This window comes from Schistocerca americana, chromosome 1 (assembly GCF_021461395.2).
Source record: "Schistocerca americana isolate TAMUIC-IGC-003095 chromosome 1, iqSchAmer2.1, whole genome shotgun sequence".
Taxonomy (NCBI): Eukaryota; Metazoa; Arthropoda; class Insecta; order Orthoptera; family Acrididae; genus Schistocerca; species Schistocerca americana.
Genome location: NC_060119.1, coordinates 1087523889 through 1087538923, shown reverse-complemented (window position 1 = coordinate 1087538923; position 15035 = coordinate 1087523889). Strand labels below are relative to the sequence as shown.

Below are 15035 nucleotides of genomic sequence, written 5' to 3'. Positions count from 1 at the left end.
CTGGAGTGCCTTCAACAGAGGGGAGGTCATATCGGACGGACTGAAAATGAGGGAGAACAAAGCGGTCATGGGGACGCAGCTTTGTTTCCTGAAGACAGAAGATGACCGGCGAGTAGGATCGTAAGAGGATCGACAATTCATCCCGATTGGCGCGAATGCCGCGGATATTCCAGTGGATAATGGACATAGGGTGAACAGAAAATGGAGAAACGTGATCAAGGGTGCTGTCAACTCAACGACTGCTCAGAGCTTGCGACCGACAGCATGGAATGGCATTCAGTCGAAGGCAGAAGATCCTGATCCATAGGTTGGTCAGGAGCAGCTCCTGCCACCAACGATCGGCCAGTTGACCGGCCACCAGCAGTGCGCCTCGGCGACACGGAAGATGGCCGAGGGCGATTTCCGCCAGGTGGTGCTGCAGTTGGGACACGCCTTGGCGGAGAAGGAGAGGAACTGTGTTGCTTCGTAGCCTTCTTGGAGGTATGATGTTTAGATGAAGGAGGAACCGATGGTTGTGAAGTTGCAGTACGTAAAAACTCTTCACGAGAATGCTCTTTTTTCGAAGACTTGGCGTCTGACTTTTGGGCTCGAGATTTAGCAGAACCCGACGAAGGGTGAGCCACAGAGTGGGCAGGCGAAAGTGGTGAGGTTGAACGGGCGATCTTTGCGCTGGCCGATCTGACGACCGTGGTACTAAATGTGAGGTCGCAAGTCTGCGTGGCCGCCTCCTTTGTTGGCCGAGGAGAAGCAAGGACAGTGCTGTATTTTCCTTTCTGAGGCACGGTGGGCTGTCGACTGGCGAGTAACTTTCGAGCAGCAAAGGTCGACACCTTTTCCTTCACTCTTATTTCCTGGATCAGCTTTTCATCCTTAAAAACGGGGCAATCTCGAGAGGAAGCAGCGTGGTCACCCATACAGTTGATGCAGTGAGGGGATGGAGGTGGACAAGCACCCTCATGGGCATCCTTGCCACACGTAACACATTTGGCCGGATTGGAACAGGACTGGCTGGTGTGATTGAACCGCTGACATCGATAGCAACGCGTAGGGTTTGGGACATAAGAGCGAACGGAAATTATCTCATAGCCTGCTTTGATTTTTGTTGGGAGTTGAACTTTGTCAAATGTCAAGAAGACAGTGCGGGTTGGAATGATGTTCGAGTCAACCCTTTTCATAACCCGATGAACAGCGGTGACGCCCTGGTCAGACAGGTAGTGCTGAATTTCTTCGTCAGACAATCCATCGAGGGAGCGTGTATAAACGACTCCACGCGAGGAATTTAAGGTACGGTGCGGTTCCACCCGGACAGGGAAGGTGTGGAGCAGAGAAGTACGCAGCAATTTTTGAGCCTGGAGGGCACTGTGTGTTTCCAACAACAGGGTGCCATTCCGTAATCTGGAACAAGACTTTACAGGACCCGCAATTGCGTCGACACCTTTCTGAATAATGAAAGGGTTGACCGTGGAAAAGTCGTGACCTTCGTCAGACCGAGAAACAACAAGGAACTGTGGCAACGATGGAAGAACCGTCTGTGGCTGAGACTCAGTGAACTTACGTTTGTGAGCAGACATAGTGGAAGGTGAGGAAACCATTGCGGAAGAATCCCCCATGATTACCGGCGTCTCCGATGGCGCGCTCCTCCCTTGTGGGGGCCCTCACCGAGGGCACACCCGCCTTAGGTGATTGTTCACACCTCAGGTCACACCTCCCGACAAACGGACGGAGGGACCAATCGGCACTTTCGGAAGGTATCAGCTCGGGTAATCACCCCTCCCTGGGCCTGGCCTTTACCAGGGGGTACGTACGTGTCCTACCTGTCTACCCGGGGCGGGGAATTACGCGTTACCCCGTCACCGGCTACGCATGGAAGTGCGTGGGTAGGCCTTCAGACACGCACAGGGAGGAAGAAAGAGAAAGGGAAAGGAAAGAAGAGGGGGTCTCAAACGCCGCAGCGGAGTAAAGGGTAAAGAGAAGAGGTAAGGAAAGGAGAAGGACAAAGGAAGGAAGAAGACATACAAGCAAGGAAGAAGAAGAATGCGGTACATTTACATGGCAGACTCAAGGGACCCAAGATTATCAGTGGTAGAGCGACCCTGGCAGAAGCCACCCTGACATGGAGCCAGTAGACCACGTGACTCCAGGACCCAACCCAACCGCCGACACACCATACGTTCCAGCATCTTACGGAGAACGTTGGTGAGGCTGATGAGCCGATAGCTATCCACAACAAGTGGGTTTTTACCGGGTTTGAGCACCAGAATGATGGTGCTCTCCTGGCATTGCATGCTTAAAGATGACGAGGAGATGTCGCTTTAGTCAGATGAGAGATGTTTAATCATATGACTGTGGACTCGATCTGGCCCAGGAGCAGTGTCAGAGCAATTTGCCAGAGCGCTGAGGAGCTCCCACTCTGTAAATGGGGCGTTATAGGATTCACTGTGGCGTGTAGTGAACGAGAGGACTTTCCCTTGGGGGGGTAATTCTCCGGTGCAGAGGCTCGAGGATAGTGCTCAGCAATCTCATTTTCATCGGTAGGTAATACGCCATTTATGTTAACACCAGGAACACCTGGTTAGGGTCTGATAACCGAAAACACATTTGATCTTAGCCCAGACTTGGGAAGGTGACATATAGCACCCAATGGTCAAGATGTATCTCTCCCAACACTCCTGCTTCTGTCATTTGATAAGATGGCAAATGCAGGCACAGAGCTGTCTAAAGGCTATGAGGTGCTTCAGGGAAGGGTGCTGCTTACGCCACTATAGAGGTCGCCGATGCTCCTTAATTGCTTTAACGACTTCCGGCAACCACCATGGGACTGCCTTTCACCGCCGGCACCCTAAAGAGCAAGGGACTGCGTCTTCTGCCGCAGAAACGATAGTTGTTGTCACCTGCTCAACCATCACATCAATGTTACCGTGTGGGGGAGATTCAAGGGTGACAGCAGAGGTAAAGTTTCCAAGTCCACCTTGTTTGAAGCTCACCTGGGCAGTTGTCCATGGGCCTGACGCCGGAGCAGTGACAGGAAGATGGGGAAAAGGTCACTATCACACTTGTCGTCATGTGCTCTCCAGTGGATAGATGGGAGAAGGCTAGGACTGCAAACCGAGAGATGAATGGTCAAATACGTGCCATGTGCCACACTGAAATGTGTGGGGGCACCTGTATTTGAGAGGCAGAGGTCGAGTTGTGACAGCAAATTTTCGGCATCTCTGCCTCGGCCAGTAAGCATGCTGCCACACCACAAGGGGTTATGAGCATTAAAATCTCCCAATAGTAGGAAGGGTTTAGGGAGTTAATCAGTACAGCCAATGTGTTCAGGAGTACTGCACCATCTGGAAGAAGATACACATTGCAGACAGTTATTTTGTGCATCGTCCTTATCCTGACAGCCACAGATTCACACATACCGAGTTCAGGACATAGACACAAACTCCACTTGACGCTGTTATAGTTGCTACTGCTCCTGTAATAACCCTTATTGCCATGGACGGTAGGGTTCCACATTGCTGGGAACCAGGTTTCCTGGAGGGCAATGCAGAAATCTGGTGTAGAGCGTAACAGTTGGCACAGCTCAGCCAGGTAGTGGAAAAAACTGCCACAATTTCACTGGAGGATGACGTAATTGTGAGGCTGAGAAGGCATGGAACATTCAACGAGGCAGTTTACGCCTCATGGTCACCTGCTGCCACCGATTTATTTCCTAAGCAGTCTATATCTGTAGTGTGAGTATCCGGTGAGATCTAGGTCTTCAGCAGACACCAGAATCTCCACCTCATCCTCAGAAGCATAGCTTGTAGGTAGCAGTGGTGTGGGTGCCACTGCACGTCTCTGTCTTGGGGTCTTCTTTTTGGATTTCTCTTGCTGCTCCTTGGGTTTCACTGGCTGGGAGGGATAGGCTGATTCAGTCTCCGGGACTGAGGATGATCGTAAAGCCCTACGACCAGCTACTTTTGGGCGCTTCAGTCACTGGCAGGAGTCATCTTCCCCACAAGCAAAAACCTGGGAAGTGAGTGACCCAAAGGTCCCCTTCCTAGCGAGAGGTGCTGAAGAAGACTTATGCTTATCCGGCTGCTGAGAAGTGGGGACTGGTGCCCCTGAGGTTGGAGGGGGGGAGGGGAGGGGCATGAAAGTGCCCCCCCACCACCACCATCAAGGGGGCAGGTGTAGTCTTCCAGCTCTGAGAGCTGACCGGAATTTGCAGAACATATGAGGCTACAACTGTTCTCGTAGTGGCGGCGTAAGAGGTCATAGTCACAGCATGTAGATGCTCAAATTTTCTCTTATCCTCAGTGTAGGTCAGTCGGTCCACGGCCTTTTATTCCATGATTTTCCTTTCGTGCTGTAAAATCCTGCTGTCTGGTGAGCAAGGGGAATGATGCTCTCTGCAGTCGATACAGATGGGAGGTTGGGCAGATAGAATATAGGGATGTGATGGATGTCCACAATCTTGACATGTGACACTAAGTATAGCGGGAAGATAAATGGCCGTACTTCCAGCCCTTGAAGCACTGCATTGGGGGAGGGACATACAGCTTTACATCACAGCAGTATACCATCACCTTGACCTTTTCGGGCAATGTGTCACCCTCGAAGGCCAAGATGAAGGCACCGTTGGTAACCTGATTATCCCTCAGACCCCGACGGGCGCGCCAGACAAAGTGAACACCTCGTCGCTCCAAGTTGGCGTGCAGCTCGTCGTCAAACTGCAAAATAAGGTCCCTGTGGAATATAATACCTTGGACCATATTTAAGCTCTTATGGGGTGTGATGGTAATGGAAACATCCCCCAGCTTGTCACAAGCGAGTAATGCCCGTGACTGGGCAGGATGCTGTTTTTATTAAGACTAACCCTGCCTGCATTTTGGACAAGCCCTCCACCTCTCCAAACTTGTCTTCTAAATGGTCTACAAAAAACTGTGGTTTCATCGAAACAAAAGGGACCCCATCAGTTCTTGTATATACGAGGTACTGGGTTGGGTAAGGTTCGCTGCCAACCTTAGCCTGGTGTTCCTCCCATGGCGTGGCCAGGGAGGGGAATGATTTAAGGTCCTACTTCCTTGCACTGTACTGAGACTTAAAATGCTTAAAGACTGCTGGTGTATGATCACCAGCAAGTGATGACATGGTACACTTCTTCACGCATCATCCGCCCTGATGCCACCCACTCTAACCAGCCGCCCCCCCCTCCCCCCCCATGGGCACCACCCAGCTGCAGCAATGACCACCTGTCAGGATGGCCATTGCCGGGAGTCCGATGCCCCAGGGTGACAGGCATCTACTCCTTAGCATACATGGGGAGTTAACAGAACAGGCATCAGCAGATCGATCCTTGTGTTGTCAGTGGGCTACAACCAACAGGATAATGGCGGCCCCAACACAATGGACTAGCTACTGTGCTGGTTATCAGATACAAAGAAGTCCATGGTCACCATGAGCACAGAAGGTGACACTGCATAGTGCATGGTGGAATATGCACCCAGGAAGGTCTCCTCACCCAAGAGATGGAGAATGAGCGGGTCTGCGACGACGAGAAAACAGGCTACAGATTTCAAGGCATGACTGACAATGCATCATGTAAGGCGTCCTTCCCCAATTGGCTCACTCTTGGTAAAAATTTTGAACAATGGACATCAAACCCTACAGGGACCACCATATATTACGACACACAGGAATACCTCAGGCTTAGTCTTACCCCCCAGACCCACAGGGGGGTTTCCGTGGTGGATCACACCTGTACACCCATGTACACTGAGTAGTACAGTTTTTTTAGCATCAAATGTACACCTTAGGCATTGTTGTATGATTCATTTGTCATTTGTAGTCCTACTCTAAGATTATGATGCTTACAGCGCCACCTATTTCTACATTTTTTAACTATATTTTTCTTCTGCCATTCGTTTTACCCCTTCTCCGATTATATTCCGTTGCTATTTGTCGTCATTCTGACCAGTGGTGTTATTTTAATTTTAATTATAATCACCATGTATTTGAAATATGTGCCAGACTGGTAAGCATAATACTTTAAACAATTCTGAATGCCTACCTGGTTTTCCAGAAGTGTAACATTATACAATATGAGTAAGTGCTCATTATTCTCTACGATGATGATACACACGTACATCTATATTCATACTCTGCAAAGCACTTAAGTGCATGGCAGAAGGTACTTGGCTTGATAACACATTTAAGCATTTTTCACATTCCAGTCAAACAGGGATCACAAGAAAAATGACTACTTAAATGACTGTGCTGTAAGTATCTAATCTTCGTCTCGTGATCACTACAAAAGCAATACATAGGGGAACTGAAGAGTACCTCTAGATTCTTCACATAATACTTGTTCTGGAAATTTTCTAAGCTTCCACGACAACTTGTGCTGACTTCAATAGTCTGCCAATTCAGAATTTTCAGCACTCTCCCCAGAATCACACCAACCTGTGGTCATTCGTGCACCCCTTGTGTTTATAAATTCAACATCCCCTGTTAATCCTACTTGGTACGGCAGCCAAACAGTTGAGTTTTTTTTAACTGTATGACTAGGGGCTCTCGTCGGGCAGACTGTTCGCCGGGTGCCAGTCTTTCAATTTGACGCAACATCAGCCACCCGCAGTCAATGAGGATGATGAGGACAGCACAACACCCAGTCCCTGGGCAGAGAAAATCCCCCGAACCAGCCAGATCGAACCCAGGCCCAGTGGATTGACAATCTGTCACAATGACCATTAAGCTACCAGGGGCAGACGAAATAGTTGAGTAATATTATAAGATGGAATGCACAAATTATTTGTAAGCTAACTCTTTGTGGCTGAGAGCATTATCCCCGTATACTAGCAATTAATCAAAGCCTGCCAACCATTTTTTTATCACTGAGGTTATGTGGTCATTCCATTTCAAATCCCTACAAATTGTTACACCCAGTATTTGAAGAGTTAACTGATTTTTAACTGTGAATCATTGATATTTTTGTCATTGGATACCACATTTTATCCTCCTGTGAAGTGCCGAATTTTATACTTCTGTACATTTAAAGCAAGTTGCCAATATTTGTACATTTATAAATCTTATCAATATCTGATTGAATATTTCCGCAGCTTCTGTCTGACACTGTTTCATTAGAGATACCTGCATTATCTGCCAAAAGTCTGAAGCTACAATATATATTGTCATTAATATACAACAAGAACAGCAGCAGTCCCAACAAACTTCCACCTTAAGTTGCTTCAACTTTTGTCAATGAATCCATCCAAGATAACATATCGCATCCTACTTACAAGAAATCCTCAACTTAGTTACAAATTTTGTTTCATACCCAACAGAACCACAGTTTTGTTAGTAAATGTTTGAGTGGTATTAAGTCAAATGCCTTTTGGATGACAAGAAATACTGTATCTACCTGACTGCTTTGATCCATGCTTTCAAAATGTCATGTGAGAAAAGCACAAGGCATGTTTTGCATGATCTAAGTTTCCTGAATCCACACTAGTTGACATGCAAGAAGTCATTCTGTTCAAGATACTGCATTCTTGTTTGAGGTCGAGAATTGTTCTAGGACTCTACAACAAAGGGACATTAATGAGATTGGATGCTAATTTCGTGGATCACTTCTGTTACCCCTCTTATCAATAGGTGAGACCTGTACTTGTTTTGGATGAACTGAAGTACTTATGCCAGATGTTGGCTATGACTAGTAATGTAATGATGATGTAGAGTACAATGTGATGCAAGTGGAAGACAGAACAGAACACTGACAATATTTCTTTTGGATATGTGTGAATTTTTAGAATGTACGTTGTGGTGATACACTTATCTATACTGTAACCTAATGTCTAGGTTAAGGTGAGTTGGCAAAGCAAATGAATGTAAATACAAAACATTATGTGAGGTGGCATACTGATCTTTAGTGGAGTTATAGGTCTAGATTACATCTACATCTACATCTACATCGATACTCCACAAGCCACCCAACGGTGTGTGGCGGAGGGCACTTTACGTGCCACTGTCATTACCTCCCTTTCCTGTTCCAGTCGCGTATGGTTCGCGGGAAGAACGACTGTCTGAAAGCCTCCGTGCGCGCTCTAATCTCTCTAATTTTACATTCGTGATCTCCTCGGGAGGTATAAGTAGGGGGAAGCAATATATTCGATACCTCATCCAGAAACGCACCCTCTCGAAACCTGGACAGCAAGCTACACCGCGATGCAGAGCGCCTCTCTTGCAGAGTCTGCCACTTGAGTTTATTAAACATCTCCGTAACGCTATCACGGTTACCAAATAACCCGGTGACGAAACGCGCCGCTCTTCTTTGGATCTTTTCTATCTCCTCCGTCAACCCGACCTGGTACGGATCCCACACTGATGAGCAATACTCAAGTATAGGTCAAACGAGTGTTTTGTAAGCCACCTCCTTTGTTGATGGACTACATTTTCTAAGCACTCTCCCAATGAATCTCAACCTGGTACCCGCCTTACCAACAATTAATTTTATATGATCATTCCACTTCGAATCGTTCCGTACGCATACTCCCAGATATTTTACAGAAGTAACTGCTACCAGTGTTTGTTCCGCTATCATATAATCATACAATAAAGGATCCTTCTTTCTATGTATTCGCAATACATTACATTTGTCTATGTTAAGGGTCAGTTGCCACTCCCTGCACCAAGTGCCTATCCGCTGCAGATCATCTTGTATTTCGCTACAATTTTCTAATGCAGCAACTTCTCTGTATACTACAGCATCATCCGCGAAAAGCCGCATGGAACTTCCGACACTATCTACTAAGTCATTTATATATATTGTGAAAAGCAATGGTCCCATAACACTCCCCTGTGGCACGCCAGAGGTTACTTTAACGTCTGTAGACGTCTCTCCATTGATAACAGCATGCTGTGTTCTGTTTGCTAAAAACTCTTCAATCCAGCCACACAGCTAGTCTGATATTCCGTAGGCTCTTACTTTGTTCCTCTAGAGACTTGCGGTACACGGCTGTTAGAAGGGGGGCCTTGCGGTACACGGCTGTTAGAAGGGGGGCAAGTTCTTTCGCGTACTCGCTTTTCTATTCCTTGGACACTTATTTCGATGTCAGCCATTTTTTCGTTTATGCGAGGGTTTAGAGAAGGAACTGCAGTGCGGTCTTCCTCTGTGAAACAGCTTTGGAAAAAGGTGTTTAGTATTTCAGCTTTACGCGTGTCATCCTCTGTTTCAATGCCATCATCATCCCGTAGTGTCTGGATATGCTGTTTCGAGCCACTTACTGATTTAACGTAAGACCAGAACTTCCTAGGATTTTCTGTCAAGTCGGTACATAGAATTTTACTTTCGAATTCAATGAACGCTTCACGCATAGCCCTCCTTACGCTAACTTTGACATTGTTTAGCTTCTGTTTGTCTGAGAGGTTTTGGCTGCGTTTAAACTTGGAGTGGAGCTCTCTTTGCTTTCGCAGTAGTTTCCTAACTTTGTCGTTGTACCACGGTGGGTTTTTCCCGTCCCTCACAGTTTTACTCGGCACGTACCTGTCTAAAACGCATTTTACGATTGCCTTGAACTTTTTCCATAAACACTCAACATTGTCAGTGTCGGAACAGAAATTTTCGTTTTGATCTGTTAGGTAGTCTGAAATCTGCCTTCTATTACTCTTGCTAAACAGATAAACCTTCCTCCCTTTTTTTATATTCCTATTAACTTCCATATTCAGGGATGCTGCAACGGCCTTATGACCACTGATTCCCTGTTCTGTACATACAGAGTCGAAAAGTTCGGGTCTGTTTGTTATCAGTAGGTCCAGGATGTTATCTCCACGAGTCGGTTCTCTGTTTAATTGCTCGAGGCAATTTTCGGATAGTGCACTCAGTATAATGTCACTCGATGCTCTGTCCCTACCACCCGTCCTAAACACCTGAGTGTCCCAGTCTATATCTGGTAAATTGAAATCTCCACCTAAGACTATAACATGCTGAGAAAATTTATGTGAAATGTATTCCAAATTTTCTCTCAGTTGTTCTGCCACTAATGCTGCTGAGTCGGGAGGTCGGTAAAAGGAGCCAATTATTAACCTAGTTCGGTTGTTTAGTGTAACCTCCACCCATAATAATTCACAGGAACTATCCACTTCTACTTCACTACAGGAGAAACTACTACTAACAGCGACGAACACTCCACCACCGGTTGCATGCAATCTATCCTTTCTAAACACCGTCTGTACCTTTGTAAAAATTTCGGCAGAATTTATCTCTGGCTTAAGCCAGCTTTCTGTACCTATAACGATTTCAGCTTCGGTGCTTTCTATCAGCGCTTGAAGTTCCGGTACTTTACCAACGCAGCTTCGACAGTTGACAATTACAATACCGATTGCTGCTTGGTCCCCACATGTCCTGACTTTGCCCCACACCCGTTGAGGCTATTGCCCTTTCTGTACTTGCCCAAGGCCATCTAACCTAAAAAACCGCCCAGCCCACGCCACACAACCCCTGCTACCCGTGTAGCCGCTTGTTGCGTGTAGTGGACTCCTGACCTATCCAGCGGAACCCGAAACCCCACCACCCTATGGCGCAAGTCGAGGAATCTGCAGCCCACACGGTCGCAGAACCGTCTCAGCCTCTGATTCAGACCCTCCACTCGGCTCTGTACCAAAGGTCCGCAGTCAGTCCTGTCGACGATGCTGCAGATGGTGAGCTCTGCTTTCATCCCGCTAGCGAGACTGGCAGTCTTCACCAAATCAGATAGCCGCCGGAAGCCAGAGAGGATTTCCTCCGATCCATAGCGACACACATCATTGGTGCCGACATGAGCGACCACCTGCAGATGGGTTGTGAGTAGGCAATGTGGTACTGAACAATTCACTTAATTGCTTTTCCCAATCATTGAGCACAGTACTTTGTTCAAGGGATCTACGGTATATTATGGTTAAAACATGATTAACTCTGTGGAGAACTGAACAGGGAATCAATTGCACCTGGAGTCTAAGTTAGTGATTTTTCCTGGGTCTTGAAGTCACCGGCACCAATAGCTACCTCACTTATTACGCCAGTAGTGAGAGCTCAAGTAAACTGCCATAGTGAATCTGCAGCTTCCTAAGTAAACAAACTTTAAAAAATGGAGTTCAGCATCTCTGGCTTAGCTTTGCTACCCTCAGCTTCAGTCATCGTCTATCAATGTCTGGACACTAAATTTTGTGCCATTGACAGCCTTTACGCAAGATCAAAATTTCTTTGGGTTTTGTTAGAGATCTTTCACTCTGATAGTCACTGAAAGTTTCACACAATGCCCTCTTGACAATCATACGTGTTTCATTCAGCATCTTCGTATCTATAGCACTTGCTTCACTTTAATTTACACATATTAGGCAGTAGTAGTCGTCAATTCTTTACACTAACTGTATACCAAAGTGAGACCCTATAGTCATGAACCAATCTACTAGGTACATATCCATCCTCCAGTGCATGGTCAATTATTCTTTTAAACTTCAGTCACAGTTCTTCCACATGCTACTGCCCAGAGGTAAATGTTTTTAACTCCTCTGAGATGTAGCACAATTGCCTCTTTATCTAACTTACTAAACACGTAAATCTGCCAACTTGTTTTAGCTGCACTTTAGTAATTATTAGTCTAACTACTGCCTCATCGTCACTGATACCAGTTTCACTATGGACTTCAAAGATTGTTGCCATTAAGTGTAATATACTTCCATCAACAGGGAGCTCCAAGCTATCTTCCTCTGATTGACTTTCAGGCAGGCCAATTAATAATGGTTTGCAGGATGTTTTGCCACACATACAATCTATAAAACTGTAATTATAGAAACTTACTGTTACATGACAGTATTACCGGGAAACTGACATTTGCTCTAAAGTTGTCTGTTGCATCTGGGTTGAGTCTCACATTACAAAGAAAGTTTCAAGGAGCCACACGATTATTACCACCCTCGATACTGAGTCTTCCCAACAATCTGATGTGCTGCCTGAATTTCGATTTCTGGGGATTTAAGTTTCCTGTCTCTTGTAACAATTGCACCACCTCAAATTCCCATTACCATAGACTTTCAATATACACTTAAATTAGGAAAACCTCCTGGCAGATTAAAACTGTGTGCTGGACCAAGTCTCAAACTCAGGACCTTTGCCTTTTGCGAGTAAGTGCTCTACCGTCTGAGCTAGGCAAGCACGACTCACGGCCTGTCCTCACAACTTTACTTGAACTGCCAGTACCTCATCTTCTACCTTCCAAATTACACTTAGATTTACCTCAAAAAACCTCAATGCAGTCAAATTTGGGTTTTACAGAAAAATTAAATCTGGTGGGCTTGGTGGTAACATCACTCTTCCCAAATGAGGGTCCCTTGACTTGCCCAATGGTCCCTGTCACTCAAATTCAATAAAAGATTTGCATGAATTTGACTGAGGACACACAGTATGTTAATTAACAATTTACTGACAATATCTGGTGAGAGTTACGAAGTTCTCCCCTATAATCATATTTTCTTCATAGTTAAGGCACAAAATATGTAATTTGCATCAAAATACTCTTGAGAACTGTCTATTCTGTCCTACAGCATTTCTTCTAAATTTACCTTACAGTTGTTCATAGTGAAAGATAGGTTAACTTTGGAGCAAACAGCACTATCCTGTAAGTTGGATCCATCTATTAACACAAATTGAATTCATATCAACATCTGTGACTTTGTCAAGTCAACCAATTAGTCACCTTGAAACCTAACCTAGACTGCAGGCTGCTCTATGGAGCAATTTGTCACTATAACAATACTTCAGGAGGGTGGTGGCACTATCACACTCTAGCCAGAATCTATCTGCAATAAGCTGTGATAAAACATTCATGTTCATTACACTTAAACATCTCAACCTGACCAAATTACCTGCAACAGGTGGACTACAGTAAGTTACAAATCCCACAGTGATGTGGTAGTGGGTGCAGAACTTTGGGCAAGACCAAAATGACAAAATGTTATCAAGGGTAATTACCAAAACAATTTTAACAGGGAAAGCCGACATTCCTTAAGGATGCATGAAACTACAACTGTCACAATGTAAATGGCACTAAACCTACAAATGAAGCCATCTGATGAATTAAAGTACACAGTCCTACAATTCCTGTGGAGATAATTCAACTCACTTGAAAAGATTAACAATCAAATTTGTTTTTACACATACCCCAAGAACTTGGGTATGGTGTGAACATAACAGAATGACAATGTTGACTTTTGTAACATGCCAACACCAAGTGTCACTGAAGAAAATACCAATGTGGATCTGGTGTTGTTTTTTGTTTATTTACAAAGGGTGCAGTTCTGCTTGATTCTCATGTTAAGACACACAAACTATTATTATTTAATATTCCAGAAGAAAGCAAAATTCAAAAATTTTTGACTGTCCTTGCAGTACTCACAAATACTCAGACACCAACAACAATTCATTTGTTGAAAGAAAAACACAAATCCAAGGACTATAGCAGTAATGATATGTTGGATGGAATAAGTAAATCCTACAACTATAGAAATAACATTTCATGCACATGACTTTTTGGGGTGTAGTGCACTTCAAACATAGTGGAGAAGTTCAACCTGTAGATGTGTGTTGTCCATGTAACAATATTGTATGCAGGCCTTATATTCCTGAGAGGTTGCAAACTGACAGCACATTGTCAATACGCAAAATGATCCAGTGTCAAGTAAGCTATTACACAAAGCTTCCTGAAACAATTCTACCTTAACAAGCAAGTTCCATTTAAATGTTCACTAATCTAGTATTAACTAATAATACTGGACTTACATAATAAATTAGAATTATTTTGTGGTTATCATGGGTAAACATAATTAAAATCCAAATTTACTAAGACTTGCATGACAGCTAATGGAAATCCAAGCAAAGTATTAACGTCTTGACAATCACAGGTTTTGTATCCAAGTTACCAAATCAACTGCAGTAGTATTCTTATCAAACATGTTTGTATTAATATGTCAACACATACATATGTGTTTTTCCTTTGTACAAAGGTGACGATTTCTATGTCATTGTAAAATTATTCTTGGTCAAATAAATTAATGATTCCGCCCACGTAAGTGTTTCTTACAAAACGAAGATGAGGCTGACAACAGTATACCTGCTTGTTGACTGGAAGCCATGAGGCTAGCCATCTGGGGGCCGGCTCCGAACTGGTTTCTCATGGGACCTTGCTGTGGGTTTGGGAATCCTGTGGGAAATGTGTGTTGTGGCCCAGCCATTTTACACACGGTTCATATGCTTAAATTATATGATCACAACACTCCAACCACTTCAAAGAAAGCCTGGAACGTCGACTTCACAGCTTCATAACTGAGGCTTTGGCGGAAACAGAAAATTGCCAATCAAGTAAGACATTACATTTACTGCTTTTCAACAGCGTATCTTCACTTAACAACACTAATTGTTGAGAGCAATGTACTAAAGTGCATCTTTCCTATCAAAATAATCAGTCGCACATCATTATCTTCCTACATTCGAGTTAAAGTCAGAATATTAAATAAAATTTGACACTACTTCTAACTTTCTGAATTTGGAAACATGCATATAAACAAATGTTTCTTCCTTAAACCGCTTACAACACCACAGGCACAGTTTATTTTTGTTGTCATATCAAAGCTTATAAAGGAAGATAGCAAACAAACCTCTACCCATGAACGATGTCAAACTCTGAGGAACTTTGACTTCCGTTTCAGTCGTAGTTCGGAAATTTAACTTAAAGGAAATCGAGACCACATAAGCGTTTTGCTCTAAATCCTTTTTTTCCAAATGAAAATTAATGTACTTTATGCAGAAAAGGAGTAATTTACTGCTACGCCATATACGAAATATACTGTCAAGATCGAACCGAACAATACTATACTATGTCAAATATATTTCGTGTAGCAATTGATCTGAGGGAATGGAATCAAGGGCTTTCGAAAACTCTAGAAATATCGAATCGACATGACTGTTTTTGCCTATGAAGAGTTAGTCATATACATTTTCGTAATCTGTGTTGGTTTGAAAGAAAAAAAAG

At 44.4% G+C, this 15035-nt stretch overlaps 1 protein-coding gene across 2 annotated transcripts in view; it reads right to left on the bottom strand.

The window, feature by feature from the left end:
- LOC124550285 (mediator of RNA polymerase II transcription subunit 30-like) overlaps positions 1-14621 on the bottom strand; it is a 99177-nt gene extending 84556 nt beyond the window's left edge. For both annotated transcript variants that reach the window (XM_047125300.1, XM_047125301.1), the window contains exon 1: positions 14118-14621. In XM_047125300.1, coding sequence (XP_046981256.1) covers positions 14118-14238 — 121 coding nt within the window. In that variant the 5' untranslated portion in view covers positions 14239-14621. The remainder of the gene's footprint in view (positions 1-14117) is intronic.
- Positions 14622-15035: the final 414 nt, after the last annotated feature.